The following is a 15922-nucleotide window of genomic DNA, read 5'->3' as shown; positions in this document are numbered from 1 at the left end:
GTGGTCTGACTCCTCGAACGTGTTCTCGTGCCTGTCAGCTCTTTGCTCCCATCACAGCAGCCTCTCAGGCAGGCAGGAGCTGGGCAGCAGCACCTCGGGGTGGGGAGTTTTCCTACCCTCAGCCCTCTGGGGCGTGCAGGGTCCCAGCTGGCAGGGCCAGCGTTGGATGATGCAGTGGGACAGGCAGCCAGAGTGGGCAAAGCAGCCTGCGCCTGTCTAAAGCGGGACAGCAACTGCTGCCAACTGGAGCTTGGGCAGTGCTTGGGAAGGATTAATTAGCCAAGCACTGAATCAATGTCAGAGCAGGCAGAGGAGGTTGGGTGCGACATCTGCTCCTCTCCGAAGGGGATGGCAGGCGCAGAGGAGCAGCTTCTGTGCGCTGCCGGCTCCTGCCCGCGGCAGCCGGGGCCCTCCGGTAGCTCGGCTCTGAGCGCCTGGAGAATTTGGCTCTGCATCCATTTTTAGGAGAAGAAACAAGTTGTCTGCCATGGTTTGCTGCATGAACCCTCAGATGGGATATAGTGGTGGCACCTCTGTTGTGCTGTGGCTTGGTTTCCCTCGATGAGGTGGGGATGTGGAGCTTTTCTGGGGGACACAGCACAGCTCAGCAGTTCCACGGGACCCATTGTTTGTTCTGCGCATTCACAGCACTTGGGTCCAGGTAACATTCAGGCTGCTGGTTCTGGAGTGACTGTTTGCTATTTTCTTTCTTGCATATGAGGAAGGGTCATAACCAGGGGTTAAAAAACCCCAAACAACCAGAGTTTGGAGTTTTGGAGAAATACATTTTTTTTTTTTTTTTAAGGGATGGACTTTCTGTAAGCACTTGCAGTTTATCAAAATCTGTTTTCAACAGAAATGTTTCTGCCCTATATCACCGATGGAGTCCTGTGGTCTGGGGTGGGATGGGGGGATCAGAGGGGACATCTTTGCCTCCTACACCGGTCCCAGCTGCGGGAGAAGCGGGGGGGTCTGAGGTGGATGGGTGCCTTGGCTAGGGCTGTGTGTGCCTTGACTGATGTCTGTGCGTGTCCCTCCCTTCAGGCTAATGGAGGTTGGCAAGACGCTACTACCCCATCGTCGGTGACCTCCCCCACAGAAGGCCCTGGCAGCGTTCACTCTGATACCTCCAACTGATCTCCCAGCAAATTGCATCCCTGGCTGAGCCGGCCCCGGCGGGGGCGGGAGGGGAGGGGGCCTCTCCTAACACCGCAGCAGTCAGACTGGAGGTGAACCCAATCAGCACACACAAGAAGACTCCTTCTCTTCTCTTCTCTTCGTCGGGATGCTTTTTTCAGCCAATCTGGACACTTCTTTATACTCTCTTCCCTTTCTTTTCTGGGTAGAAGCCGCTCTCCCCCTCCCCGCCACCCCCACAACACCACTCCCTTCCCCATCTCACTTCCCACCCAAGGTAGAAGGATTTTAAGGAGGAAAAGCAAAAATCCACCACCACACAAGCCGACCCCAGAGCAGTGTACAGCCTCATGCTGGGTGTCTTTTTGAGGAGCTACAATTGTACCTCAGTCACGTCTCACTCCCTCGCTAGCAGGCAGCCCCCTGCCCCCCTTCCTTTCACGCTACCTCTCCGTAGGGAATTGCCACTGCAGGGAATCTGCTCCCGCCTGGTCTCCGCACATCCCTCGGGTGCTGCAGGGACAGGGCAGGTGGCACAGCCCCCGTGCACGTAGAAGGAGCCACTGTGCTCCCCCTCGCTTCCCAAAAGGTACCATTCCCATTCCCAGCCCCTGGGAAACTTCCCAGTGCCAGCCCTACTCGGCCAAGCATCCCTCCCGCTGGCTGCTGTGATCTGGATGAGCCATGAAACCCTGCTGTGCTGCCTGCCTGTTGCTGGAGGGTAGAAGAGGAGGGAAGGAAGGGAGGCAGAGGCAGGTGAGAAGCGGCCATCACTGGTAACAGAGGTGCTGACACGTCCACGGAGCTTTGTGGGATCAGGCATGGACGGCTGATGGGACACCAGCACTTCTCTCACAGCACCCAGAGAGGCTGGTGGTGGAGTTCTCCTGCTCAGGGCAGTGTCACAACAACAGGGGTGTTGGCTCCTGTTTCCAGGAGGAGCTGGGTTCCCCAGTTCAGGTAGGACCCGCAGAGGTTTGTGCCACCCCTGCATTCCCAAAGCCCTGCCAAGCCAGCAGTGAGGGATGGGCAGAGGAATGCCAAGGGCTGGAAGCACTGGGGTGTCTTGGGTGTTTCTGGTAGTGCTTCATCCCACAGGTTTGCTCTGTAGGACGGGTGGCTGCCCCACTGGGGGATGTCTGTGTGCTGAAGCTGCTGGTTTCACCCCAGGAGTCACCTGGGCAGTGGCCATGGAAGAACTCATGGGACTTTCTGCCCAGCTTTTCTGGTCCACTGTTGGGACAAGCAGTGGTGGCTGGCAGGCAAGGCTTCATCCTGCACCTTCAGGCTGGTGCTGGGAGGACGTGGCTTTCGTGGAAGAGCAGGAAGAGGCAGCACCAGTTTCCCTGGGCAGCAGGCTGAGCTTCGTGCCAGGGTGGGACTCCTGGCCATCGGTTCTTTCCGTGGGCACGAGGAGGCTGAGCCAGCCTGCAGCAAGACCCTGGGTGTGGGACTGGTGTGGGTGCAGGATGTCTGGCACCTCGTGGTGGATCCCAGGACTCCTTGGGATCAATGCCCTACGCTGTTGAATGTCTGTGCCCACCCTGCTCATGCTCGTCTCAGGATGGGAACTGCCAGTGTAGAGCAGCATTAAGCAGAAACCAATTAAAATTAGAGCTCTACCAAAATTATTTCCACCCTTCTGCTGTAAAGAAATAGCAGGGCACAGTGTGTGTGCCCACAGCCGAAGCACCTTGCAGCACAGTCCCGTCCAGCAGTGACACATCCGTGCCAGGAGTGGGGACCCTGTGGCAGAGCAGGATGTGACGTGAGGGGCCATGGGCTGCTCCCAGCTGTGTGTTAAGGCTGTTTTCCCTCAAGGACAGTCGGGAGGTGCTGCCCACCTTCCCCAGCTCTGCACCTTCCCACTCTCCTCCTCCTCTTCCCGTGGCCTCCCTCAGCGCTGCCTTTTGTCCACTTCCAGCTTGTTGTACATGAACCTGTTCTGGCCAAGCGTTCCAGGGACACAGGACTGGGTCAGGCCTGTTCTCCTGAGCCATGCCTGCAGGAATGGCACCATCCCTCTTGGAATCCAAGCGGGAATGAGCCGAAACCACGGCGTGCTGGAGCCAGCCATGCTGGGGCTGCCCTACCCTGCCCTGCTGCTCCTCCTGCCTGTTCCCCTGGCCAGGCTGGGCCCTCGCTCCCTGCTCCTCCACGGTACTTTGCAAATCCCCTCCTGGGTTCCCCAGTTGGTCCCTCCAGTTTGTGTTGGCGTAGCTGCTTGCTTGCCTTTTCTTTTGCTTGGTTTTTTTTTTTTAATTTTTGAGTTTTGTTTCTCCTCCCCGTTCTCCTCCCCTGTTCCAGCCCCAGAGTGTTGTGGGGTTTTTTTTTCCTTTTTTTTCTTCTTTTTTTTTAATTATTATTTTTCTTTTCTGCCCAGAAAAACCTGACTTCGATACCAAAAAAACAAAACAAAACAAAAAAACCACAAAAAAAACACAAACAAAAAAAAAAAACCTGCAGAAACTCAAAAAAAATAAAAATGAAAAAAAAATCACAAAAAAAAACTCGACGATTCTTTCAGCTTTATTAACATTTTCCATTGTTTCTTGCGATTTGTGTCTCGTTCTTTGTAGTATTGATGATAACGAACATTTGATAATGAATGTTCTTGTATATTCAGATAAAGGAGAAAAAAAAACCAAAAACGCAGTCGGAATTTAATAGTGTTTATAATAAAAGAATAAAAAATGACCCTCTTAGCACGCAAAATTGAACAGGGGGAAGGTCCCATCCCTGTTCTTTCTGTGGCAACAAGCGCTTCATTCCTGTATAGTTTATAACATCAAACTACCTACATTCATCCTCCTTTTTTTTGTTTGTTTGTTTTTTCCCATGGTTTGGTTTTTTTTCCATTTTCTCGCATTTGTGAATTAGTTCAAGAATGCTAGAAAAGTGTAGAGTTGTGCACACTCATTTCTTCTTACACAATGTTTAAAAAGTGACGGTAATTCATTTTGTAAAACTTTAAAAAGAAAAAAAATGGTTGGAATAGTGAGCATTAATAGGTACAGTCTAACACTTTATGTTTCTTAACGTTGAGACCCAGAAATGAACCTTTTTTTTTTTTTTTTTTTTTGGCATTATTTGGGATGGGGGGAGGGGGCTTTGATGATAATGATGATGATAATGATGATGATGATGAGTTTATTTTGACCTGTCCGAGACGATGGCCTTGCCACTTCCCCTGCGCTTTTTGAGCTGTGACCAGAGTGATGTGAAAAGTGAGGGTGGTGTTTTTGGAGGGAGTGTTTCTCCTCACTCCTTTCAGATCCCAGCTCCTGAAGATCCTGGTGTGGCTGCCCTGGGGCTGAGCACTGGGATTTTGTCTCTGAAAAGGGACGGAATTCCCGAGAGGTTTTGGGGAGGAGATGGGGAGTCAAGTCTGAGCCCCTGTGGGTCTCCGTTCTGGGGGTGTTGCTGAGCTGCCTGGAAGTGGTGAAAGGGCAGGAATCCTTCCCAAAATGTGTAGATGGTTGGTTCTCTTCCCTGAATCCCCAAAACTTGAGCGATCTGGAGGAAGGAACATTCCAACCTCATCCTGCCCAAGGATGAAGATGAGGTCTCGCAGCCTGGCCCCACCAGCATCTGTGCTGAGATAAGACATGGCCAAAATGTCCCCAAATCCAGCCCCAAATCCCAGTGGCTGCACAGTGGGGTTCAAAGAGAAGCACTGAGGAAGGTGCTGGTTGGCATCTCCAGTTTTCTCCTAAAACATTTTCCTACTCCTCCCAAAAAAAAAAAACCTGAGCTTTTCACATCACTGAAAAAGGTTTAGGGTTTGGGGTGTTACTTTTAATCCCAAGGTTTCCTGGAGTCCTTTTGTTTTCGTACACCTTTATTATTATTATTATTTTATTATTATTAAGAGGATGTAAATCAGACATTGCCTGGGGGGTTGGTTTTGTCGGTTTGCTTTTTTTGTTCTTGCAAAGCCCTTTCTATCCCTTGTAAAGGTGATCCAGTTTGGAGTTGCTTTTTCTTTTCTATTTTTTTTCTCCCCATCTTTTTTTTTCTCTCTTCCTAATGGATTCCACATATAAAAAAAAAAAAAGAAAAAAAAAGAAAAAAAAAAAGAAAAACCCTCAAAAAAAGGAAAAAAAAAGACTCTCTGTTCCAACCTGGTTTTGAAACTTTAAGCTTTTTCTGCTTCTGTAAAGAAAAAAAAAGGCCTCTGTCTTTCTGATCCCAATTGAAACTTTTATGTTCTATGACGATACTAACAAGGTGTAGGTTTTACAGTTTCCTGATTTGTACTGGTAATGCATATTCCAAATAAATAGTTTCTTTTGTTGCAAAAAAAAAAAAAAAAAAAATCAAAAAAAAAACCTGAAACCAAACCTGGTGTATTTTTTGGGGAGGAAAAAGAAGAAAATTAGATACTCTGGGGGATTCCTCATGAGCTACAGGGGGCAGGAAGGGTTTGGGGTGCAGAGGTGGGGGTGAACAAAGGCAATAAATACCCTGATGCTGGGATGCTGTGAGCCAGAGGGATGGGATTTGGGATTCTGCCTGAGGCACTGCATCCCTGCTGCTTCCCCCATGCCTCAGTTTCCCTGGGCAGAAGGAGGCAAATTCATGTAGATCTGTCCATTAAAAAAAATAAACAACCAACAAAAACAACAACAACAACAAAACTAACCAATGCAACCTTTTACTGCTTTTTCAGACTTGCTAAGTGCACTGCTTTCCAAAAAAAAAAAACCTAGAAAGGAGATTTTCTTTATCACACAAAGGTCTGGGGCAGGACTGGGGAGTAGGGGAAGCCTGGATAACCTCTGCTGTTTCCCTGGGGCGGGGGGCTTAGATTAAAAAAATAAAAGGGGGGGGGGGGAGAAATGAAAACGTTTCTGGGAGGAAAAAGAAGTAATTTTAAATTTCAAAATAATTTACAGTTTAAAAAGAGCCCGTGCGTAGGACGAAAACCAGGACAGCTCTGCCTTGTCCCTGGAGATTTCCGATAGAATAGGGGGCGGCTGGAGGGGGTGGCCGTGATTCCCGAACCCCCAGGCTGGAGAAAAGCTGGATGTGTGCCACCAACACCTCTGGCACCCCGAGCGGACGGGAAGAATCCCCTGGGGAAGAATCCCCGGGGAAAGGCAGCGCGGGGCTGGATGCTGGAGCTGCCATGGATTTCTTGTCAATGATTATTCAATCTCCAGCCTGACCTTTCTCTTCTAAATAACACGGCAATATCAGCTCGGGCCAGCCTCCAGCTCCGGCTGCAAATTAACTGTATCGCTCTCCGGCAGAGCCCCCGGAGCTCCCCGGAGTTATCCCAGGAATTATCTCCCTCCGCCGCCGCTCTCCTAATACCAGTTTAAATATCAGCCTGCTCCCAGCTGTTCCCTTCTCATAAACGCTCAGCCCGGCTCCAAACACACAAATGTTAAGTCTCGCCGGGCCCCAGCCGGGTGGGAGGGGATGCGCGGGTGCTTTTGGGGCTGGGGGTTCTGGCACAAATCCTTTAGGGTGGGGGAACAAAAGAGCGCATCCTGCAGCCAGGCTGGTGCAGCATCCTCGCTTCTCCCTCTGCTCCCCCTCGCTGGCTGCTCGTGCATGAAAGGGAAACCACAAATACCAAAATGTGCCTCATCAGGTGCCATGGATGCCATCTTCATCCTCCTCTCTGCATCCCTCGGATTTTATTTTTTTTCCCCTCTATTTCCCTGGTTTCGGGCAACCAAGTTCAACAAACCCCGAGGTGCAGCTCCTGCACTTTTCCCTTTCGCACTGCAATATTTTAGACCCAAAATTGCGGTGGGGTTGGAAAAAGGCAGGGCAGCACCGAGCCCCAGGAAATTCTCGCAGCAGGAGCTCCAGGAGGCTCCAGGAGAGCAGCCAGCGGTGGCTCGGTGGCGAACAGAGCAGGCTGGGGACCCACACCCACATCATTAATAATCCTTCCCTCCCAACCCAGGGCTGGAGGTGTTAAAGTTACACTTGGCAGTAAAGCCCCGTCCGCTGGCAGCAGAATTTAATATACGGCAGAAGTTTCGCCTATAAAAGGCCAGGGTTATGTTTTCCTCCAGTTCACCGGGAGTCTATAACTTACGACCTCCATAAATGTGAGTGGGTCTCACAAGTCAGCCCATCAGTCTTTGGAGTAATTCTGCTTTGTAGTAAAATATTTTATTGTGCCTTGGATGCAGGCGGCCCCCCCACCCTGCTCGGTCCCCACGTCCCTGCTCTGCCACCACCCAGGGGAGCCTAAAAAATAAAATTACATTTTAAAAGTTTAATAAAATGAAATGAAATTAAATAAAACCACAACACAGTAAAATAAAACAATAAAAGATACGATAATATTTTTAAAAATACAGGTAATAGGAAATGAATAAAAGGTAAATTTAAATTCAACAAAATAAAACCCAAACCAAAATAATAAAATTAAAATAATAGAATAAAATAGGGTAGAATAAAACAGAATAGAATAAAACAGAATAAAAATAGAATAAAATAGAAAAAATTGAATAAAATAAGAATAGAATAAAAAGAGAATAAATTAAAAATAAAAAATAAAATTTAAAAACTAAAATATAAAATAAAATATAAAATAACATTTAAAATAAAATTTAAAATAAAATAAATAAAAAATAAAATAAAAATATCCCGCCCCCCGGGCATGGGCTGTTGAGAATGTGTGCTGCACCTTTTAATTATTGCTAATGAGGTAGAGTTTTAACAGCTTTACGGGGGAATTGTGGCATCTCTCGGTGTGCTGGCAGTGCCGGGGGTTGCGTGGGAAGAGGGAGCCCAGGGATAGGGATGTGAGGAGGTGCTCGATGATGGGAGAGGGGGAGAACGGCGAGGAGGAAACCCAGAGGAGGGGACAGATGGATGGCACAAAGGCAGGGCTGGACCGAGCTGGAGCAGAAGAAAAATATATCAAAAAACGGGGAGGAAAAAAAAAAAAAAAAAAAGGAATGTCATCACTGCCTTCCCAGCTCGCTCATCCTCTGGGCCACCAAAATTCTTCATCCAGCCCCAATCCCGTCGCCTGCAGCCGCGGCTGACCCCAGGCAGGGCAGCTGAGGGGCGCAGGGAGAGCCCAGCTAATTAAAAATGCAAATGAGGGCTGGGGCCGCACGGCTGCCGGCTCCTTCCGAAGGTGCAAATTACAGGAGGGGTTTATTGGCTCACCCCGAGTGCCCCTGGTCTTTCCTCTGCTTCCAGGAGCCTCCAGAGCAGAGAAAAAGGATAGGAGAAAAGAAAGAGAATTTTAAAAGAAAGTTTCCCTGATTTTTGTTGTGTTTATTGGGGGGGAAGGGGGGGGGAAATTTTTTTCCCCCTTTGTTTTCTTCCCAGTGTTTTGTGGGGAAAATGATTATTTAGAACGCAAAGGAAAGAGACATGATCAGAAGCAAATAGTCCCTAAAACAAATTCCGCAGGGGCTGAAGCAGCCCAGCGCCCTGGCACAGACACCTCGGTCCTGCTCCATCCCGGCTCGGTGGCACTGCCCCCAAATATTCCATGGACCTCGGAAACTGCACAGCCCCAGCTGCAGCGCACCCGGCACGGAGAATAAAGCCAGGACGGTGGCTCTGGGGGGACCCAGGAGGGCCGTGTCCAGACAACACCCCAAACTGAAGCTCATCTCCCCCGACCCTTCCAAAACCATGTGGGTTTTGCTAAAATTCTCGTGGTTTTGGAGGCGGTTTGGCAGGCACCGCTCGCTGACTCAGCTCCAGCGCAGCTCCCTTGTCCTGCTGCTAATTAGGCTCCAGCCTCTCATCTCGTTAATAAGCTTCCAGTTCATTTACATACAAAAAAAAAAAAAAAAAAAAAAAAAAACCAACAAAAACGGGGGAGGTGCGGGGAAGAATGAAAGCAAGCAGCTCGTTTTACCTTCAACATGTGGCTAATGCTTATTAAAATATTTAACCTTTTATTATGGTGCAGAAGCATCTGTTCCAGCACATCCCGGGTTTTTTTCCTGCCTGCCAGCCTCTCCCGGCGAGCCCCGCTGGAAGGGACACCTCGGGGACGGTCCCCACCCCTGCAAACCCCGGGGCCATGGGGAGGTGAGGTAAAACACCTGGAATTCCAGTTCCTCGGGTCGGTGTGTGTGGTTTGCAGCAATTCCAGAGCCTGGCTGGGGCGATAAGTGGGTACATCCCATGGAGCAGCCCCAGAACTCGTCCTTTGCAGGTGCTGCGTGGAACACCTTTCCCAGCTGAACATCAGGGGCCCTGCTAGCGAGACCCTATCAGACCCCTCTCTCTGACTGAGATGCCCCCACTGAGATCCCTCTCTCCTATCAACACCCACCTCTATCAAGGTTGAGTCTCTATCAAGACTCTTCTCCTTACCGAGATCCCCTTTCCTATTGAACCTCCCATCCTATGAAGATCTCCTCTCCCAGTGAGACCCCTCCTCTCCCATCCCCCCAGGGCTGTATTTGGGAGCCTGGCACCGCAGGGATGGGCCAGGCTGAAGGTGAAGCTGCTGCTCCAGCTGTGGCCACGCAGGTTATTTGATGGCAATTAATTAACCTGAGACTGAGAGGTTTGTGAGGGCAGCCTGGGCTCGGTGTGGGCTCCCAAGGCGGGGGGGGTCTGACAGATCAACCCCTCTTCCGAAAGTCTGCTGTGCTGAAGGGCCCTGGATCCAACAGGAGGCACGAACAGAACCATCTCTGTGATTTATTTATACCCATCCTTGTGGATTGGGGCAGATTTGGATCGATGAGCCTGTGGGATCTCTTCTGGCGAGGCCAGGGGATGAGTTCTGTGCTTGGAAGTACAGGAGGGAAAACCCTGGAGGAGCTGCCCCCGTGGAGCAGCTCTGGGTGCTGAGTGTGGCCAGTCCCAGTGTCACCCTTGGGGCCACTCTCCCTTCCGTGCATGTCACAGCCCTGGTGCTCTGCAGCAGTGCAGGCTGGCGTGGGACAAGCCCTGCCGCAGCCTCCAGAGGAAACATTTGATGGAAGGAACATAAAGAGCGTGGGAAGGCTGTGGCTGAGCCTTTTTGGTCATGCACAGCGGGAAATGAGGAGGGACAGGCACAACCTGCAGCCTCCTTCACCTCAGTCTGGTTCCTCCATCCCCCTCTTTACAGGCAGTGAGGGATGATGTCCGTGTGTGTCCCAGGGTGGATCTGACACCTCCCTCTGGATGTCACAACGCTGTTCTGATGCTTCCAACAGAGCCTGGGCTTCACAAAGTGCTTCTGCAGCTCCTCCCCACCAGGTCAGCACTGGCAGACATTGCAGCCTCTGGGGTCACCCTCAGCTTGGTGGCACTTCCCTGCATGGGACAATCCAGCCATGCTGTCCCTTCCCACCTTCCCACGTTTGTACCCGTGTCTCATGACACATTTTCCTCCCAGTTGGAGGAAAAGGCATTCAAGGAGTCACCCTGGCTCAATGAAAAACAAAATAATTAAACTTTTTTTTTTGCTTATTAGTGGAGACAGCCCTATTAGAGATATTTGGTGCTAATGACATGCATGTACTCTGCTCCCATGGAAAACTGCCTTGAAATAAATGGATATACAGCTCAGCTGCTGCCCTGCCTTTAACCAGCACTTCCCCCACATTATACAAACTTAATTGGCTCTAAAGTCCTGCTTGTTTTTTGCTTTCTGACATTTACTGACACAAACAGCCCCTCCCCTTCATTCAGTCCTGGCCACTTACTCCTCTCCAGCACTCTGTGGGGAGCTGAACATGGGGCTGATGAGGCTTCCCCTGCCCTTGCTGACACCCCCAGCACATCCCCAAGGTGAATTTGGGCCAGGTTAAACACAGAGAGCAGAAGCCAAGCTAGGAGGTAATTTCTGCTTGTCTGCTAGGTGGTTTCTCACCAGAGCATGAGGATTCCCTCAAAAGTCTTCACTCCCAGGGCAAGAGGCAGCACAAGGACATCACCCTTGGGTCCCAGTGTTCCAGAGCTGCTGCTGCTCCTGTTGGTGCTTCAGGCTCCAGGGATAGCTCTTGTCCTTAGTGATAGGAGGTTTCAAACTGACAGGTTTCAATCAGATATTAGGAAAAAACTCTTCCCTGTGAGGGTGCTGAGGCCCTGGCACAGGTTGCCCAGAGAAGCTGTGACTGCCCCATCCCTGGAAGTGTTCACAACCAAACTGGATGGGAGCTGGAGCCACCTGGTCTAGTAGAAGGTGTCCCTGCTCACGGCAGGGATATTGGAGCCAGGTGATCTTTAAAGCCCCTTCCAGCCCAAGCCATTCCATGGTTCTGTGATACAGCCGTGTCAAGGCTGAGACCCCCAGCTCAGCCCCCTGTGTCTTTAGTGCCACCACCTCAGTCTCCATCCCTAGTTACTACAAGCAGGCTCCTCGCTGAGCTCTGGCTGCCAGGCAGGGCCTGGAAAGCGATGTTTGCAGGGATTTATCCAAACTCCAACACCAGCCTGGGCACTGGCACCTCCCAGCAGCTCAGCGCCGCACAGCATCGCCTTTGTCTCCTTGCAGAGACCTGAAAGCTTGACACGTGCTGGGAGGATAAAAACCCACCCGGGCCGGGGGCTGCCGAGGAGACTTTGAAGCTGATAGCGGCTGAAGGCTGGCGGGGAGCATCCCGGGAGGCTGCGCTGCGCTGGCCAGGTGCAGGGGCGCCTGCAGGCGTACCTGTCTGGGGACATCAGGGCTCTGGCCTGTCTGCTGCACGTCCTGTGAAGGTCAGCCGGGCTGTCCCTGTCCTCGGGCTCTCTCCCGGCTGTGCAGACGCTGCCTTTTGTTGGGAGGTAATAGCTGGTGTGTGACTGCAGCAATAACTCTTCCTCCCCGGCTGCGCTTCCCGGCGGGATGGCTGCGGCCAGGTCTGCTGCTCCGTGTGCTGCAGCAGCCTGACCACCTCGCTCAGCCTTCTGCCCCACTGCTGGTGCTGCAGGGCAGGGAGCTGATGCCCCATCCCGCGGGGAGAGCAGCAGGAAACTGCAGCACAGAGCCAAATGCAAACCAGGACCACGCTGGCGCTGCTGCAAAGCAGAGGAGCAGCCTGTTCCCTGCTGTGGCCCCTGGGGACAGGAGCAGCAGGAAAGGGCACCTTGCACCCGGCCACTCTTGGTGTGGAGCAGTCAGCAGAGGGGGGTGCTGGGGCCTGTGCTGTTGGCAGCACCCAAAAATCAACCCCACCATGCCAAACCACCTAATCTCTCGGACTGGTGAGGTTGGGGTCTCCCCTTCCCTTCCCCGGTGCCCAGCAGCATCCTGGCAGGGTACAGACACACAAAGGGACAGGCTGGTACCCCCATGGTTGCACATCCAAGATCCACCCTCCCGTCCTGGTTTGTCACACCTGGGCTGCCTCCCTTTGGCACAGGGGACTGCAGAGCTGACCCCACTCTGATGACGCCCAACCCATGCCAGAGCAAACCTTCAAAGCCAAGGGAAATCCTCTCCGGGGCTTGGGCTTTCTGAGATGGAGCAGCACCCTCAGCTGAGCCCTGCCTGCGCTGTCCCCGCTGTGGCAGGGTGATTTGCTGGCCACAAAGCCCAGGAGCGCCGCCACCACCCTGTGCCGGGCACCTGCCTCTCCAAGCCTCGGCCGCTCCCCCTGCCCTTTGATCCTGCCCATCAGTGACAGCTTCCCCGAGGATGTTTTGTTGGTGGTGTCACCCTTGACCATTAGCTCTTCACGCATGACTATAACGTGACATCTCTGATGCGGTGCCGCCAGCAGCCCGCCACTTCAGGGAGCAATTAAAGCCGAGTGAGTCACTGCGGGCGGGAGCAGCTCTGACCACACGTCCCCATCGCCCTCCCAGCCCCACACCACCCCTCTGCCCAAACTTCCCCGGAATACCCTTTGCTCACCTCTTGGGTCGAGGTAGGCAGAGGGAAGGGCTGTGGGATGGGCCACATGGATTCAGGAGCCGGGTCCAGTGCAAGCAGAAGGTGACCCATCCCTGGCTGTGGGTTTTTCAGGGCCATCCCGAATGCTCTGTGCTCGGGAGCATCCCATCCTGGTGGGCTTCATCAAGATATTCCCTGCTCCTGTGCCGTCATTATTTTAAGACCAGGGAGGCCCAGGCAGTGGGGCTTTTGTGCGATTAGCTGCTGAGATGAACGTTAATTAGTTTTCAATTTCCATAAAGTACCCCACTGACAGAAAGATTAGTTAAACCTGCTCACGACTGCAGAGGATCACTCAGAAATTGGGAAGGGGTGGAGGAGAGGAGAGGGGGCAGGTAGAGGGGGAAGGGTGGAAAAGAGGATCTGAGCTGCATCACTGAGCCCTGCGGGGGTCGAGAAGGCAGCTGGACCCTGCTGACTGCCCATGAGAAATGTGAGGGACAGAGATATGCGGTGAGTGGGAAAACAAAATCCGGAGATATTTCTGGGGCCAGACCCGACAGGAAAGGTGTGTTCCTGTGCCAGGTCTCTGCTGAGCCACCTCACCTGGCCACAGCACCCACGGCAAACAGAGCCCCCGAGCTCTGGGGAAGGGACGGTCGTGTTTTGATGCTTTTGTGCGTGTCCCCCCTTCCCAAAACCCTCTCCAGAGCAGCACCCCTCTGTGCGAGCCGGTGCCACCCGGGGGTGCTGCAGATCCGCCACGTGACAGCGATGGAAGCGAATTGCAAATGACGTTTCATTAACGGCTCGGATAAAGCTGTTCTCCCTCCTTCCTGCTATGCCCAAAAGCGACCGGAATCTTTTGCACAAAGTGCTCTTCAAACCCCAGCCCAAGCCAGCCACGCTGGGGGGCTCTTTCGGAGGGGAGGTTTGCCCCCATGTTCCCTCCCCATCGGTTTCCATCTTTTGGGATGGAGCGATGCCAAAGGAGAGGAAAAAGTGGGCGCAGAGGTGCGGATGCCCCAGCCGGCGTGTCTGCGCTCTGGAGCGAGGCAGAAGGACACCCTAAAATGCTTTTGGGGGGCAGGCTTGGGCTCCCAAAAAAGGGAGGGAGAGCGCCCCGACCTGGGAGAAGGTGCTCAGTGCTTGGGGCAGGCCGGCAAGGCAGGGCCGAGGAGCGGGGACACCGTGGGGACACCGTGGGGACACCGGGGGACACCGAGCCGGGCGGCACCGCAGCATCCCGGTCCCCGCCGCCGCAGGGGAGGGCACGGAGCGGGTGCCAGGCCCTCGGTGGGGCCGTGCCCCGCTGCCGGGGGTGGCCGGCAGGGCCGCGGTGCCCTTGCAGAGCGCAGCTGTGTCCCTTGCCACGCCAGCTGGGACCGCGGGCAGCGCCCGGCGCTCCGCGGCGGGGGGAGCATCCCGGTGCCGAGCTGCCCGGCCCGCATCCCACCCAAAACAGCCCGCAAACACCCGCAGCGGGGCCCCTCCAGCCCCCAGCCAGGTTTTCCCCCCAGCAGGGTCCCCATGCCGAGCCCACCCTGCCCGGGCGAGCGCTCCCCGCTCCCGCTGCCGCCCTTGACGTTATTCGGCTGGACAGAGCGATGTCTGCGCGAATCATTTTCAACGCTCTTCCATATTCATAATGGGCTAAATATAGGGGAGCAAAGTGGGACCTGGCGGGCAAAGCCCTCCCCGTGGTCAGAGCCGATGACTTCTCGGCAGAGATGAAATGCTGGCGTCAGCCCCGCCGCGGCCCCGGGGCCGGGGGAGCCGCGCCCCGCCAGCCCCCGACCACGGCGCAGTTGTTCAGGAGGTTTTTGTTTTGTTTTGGGGTTTTTTTTTCTATTTTTTAATCTTTTTTTTCCTTTCTTTTAGCTCCAGGTGGCCAAATTCAAAATCAAGTTTTTTGAGCCGGTCGAGGGAGCAGCCCGGGAGGGGTCTGGCACCCCCGGCACCCCCGGCACCCCCGGTTCTCCTCTTCATTAAGCGAGAAGGTTAATGATTTCAATTAGGGAGGAGGCAAGCAGCTAAGTGAGTATAAATAAAGCTTTTTCTGAGCTGTGGTAGGGAATGGTGTGGGGGGAAGAGAGGTTTATGGTGCCAGAGTGGGGCTCCCACAGGAAAACACCCCCAGCAGGAGAAAGTGCTGCCTGTCCCACTGTGCTGGGCACAAAAATACCAATGGAGTGCTGACTTTTGCCTCCCCTCCTGACAGTCCCCAAGGAATAAAGTGTCCATGAGTGGAGACCCTGGCTCTCCTTCAGCCCCTCTTGCTCACTGGCACCAGAAATCCTCAGCCATGCCTGAGGCCAAAGCTGTCTTCAACTTGATTAAAACCAGAAAAAACTACTCTAGAAAGTCAGAACTAGCCCCATATTATGGGAAAAGGTACAGGTTTCCTGACGTTCCACAGGGCTGTCATGAAACTGGCACTTCCTGTACACAGAAAAGACCATGCATGTCATCAAGTCTGGCAAAAAGAATTTGCAATATTATGGATAACTTCTAATAAAGTTTATTCCAGTTTATTAAATGTGCTGGTGCCAGTTTGTGGTGAGGGCTGGGAAGGTGAGCAGAGCATCCCAGGGAAGGAACCTGGGGGGCTGCCCCTCCCTGTTGAACACTGCCAGGTTTCCCAGTTCAGCTCCCAGGATGGGTTTTTCCAGCAGGTGCCCACCAGCCTGTGACATCTGCTGGGTGTGATGGCTCTGGGGACAGCGGGAAAGCCCAGGCTGCAGCAGAGGTAAAGTCACATTCAGGGGTATGACCATGGGTTCAATCTCCTCCCCTGCTGTGAGTTTGCAATTCAGTGTGAGACAAGGTGAGAAAAGGAGTGGAGGGGGGTGGTGTTCTGGGGCTTGAATTAACAGATTTTGGGGCACCTGGTGTTCCAACAGCAAAGCCTGTCCCTTCCAGCACAAACAGATCAGCTGCTGCACTGGGCTGGTTTAGCAGAAACTCGGAGTTTGTGTTAATGAGAGCAGTTTCACTGAATGCAAAGCAGAAAAGGCACAGGAGGTT

The 15922-nt window shown here is 52.9% G+C and overlaps 1 protein-coding gene across 2 annotated transcripts in view; it reads left to right on the top strand.

Moving 5' to 3' along the window:
- The window catches only part of PBX1 (PBX homeobox 1), a 127305-nt gene extending 121865 nt beyond the window's left edge, over positions 1-5440 (top strand). Inside the window, exon 9 of one of the 2 annotated variants that reach the window (XM_033067448.2) lies at positions 1045-5440. In XM_033067448.2, coding sequence (XP_032923339.1) covers positions 1045-1137 — 93 coding nt within the window. In that variant the 3' untranslated portion in view covers positions 1138-5440. The remainder of the gene's footprint in view (positions 1-1044) is intronic. The other variant, XM_033067449.1, reaches the window with a different exon arrangement.
- The last annotated feature ends 10482 nt before the right edge of the window (positions 5441-15922 follow it).

The sequence above is a fragment of the Catharus ustulatus genome, chromosome 9 (assembly GCF_009819885.2).
Source record: "Catharus ustulatus isolate bCatUst1 chromosome 9, bCatUst1.pri.v2, whole genome shotgun sequence".
NCBI lineage: Eukaryota > Metazoa > Chordata > Aves > Passeriformes > Turdidae > Catharus > Catharus ustulatus.
The sequence above is the reverse complement of the archived record's forward strand: the minus strand, read 5'-3'. Positions and strand labels throughout refer to the sequence as shown.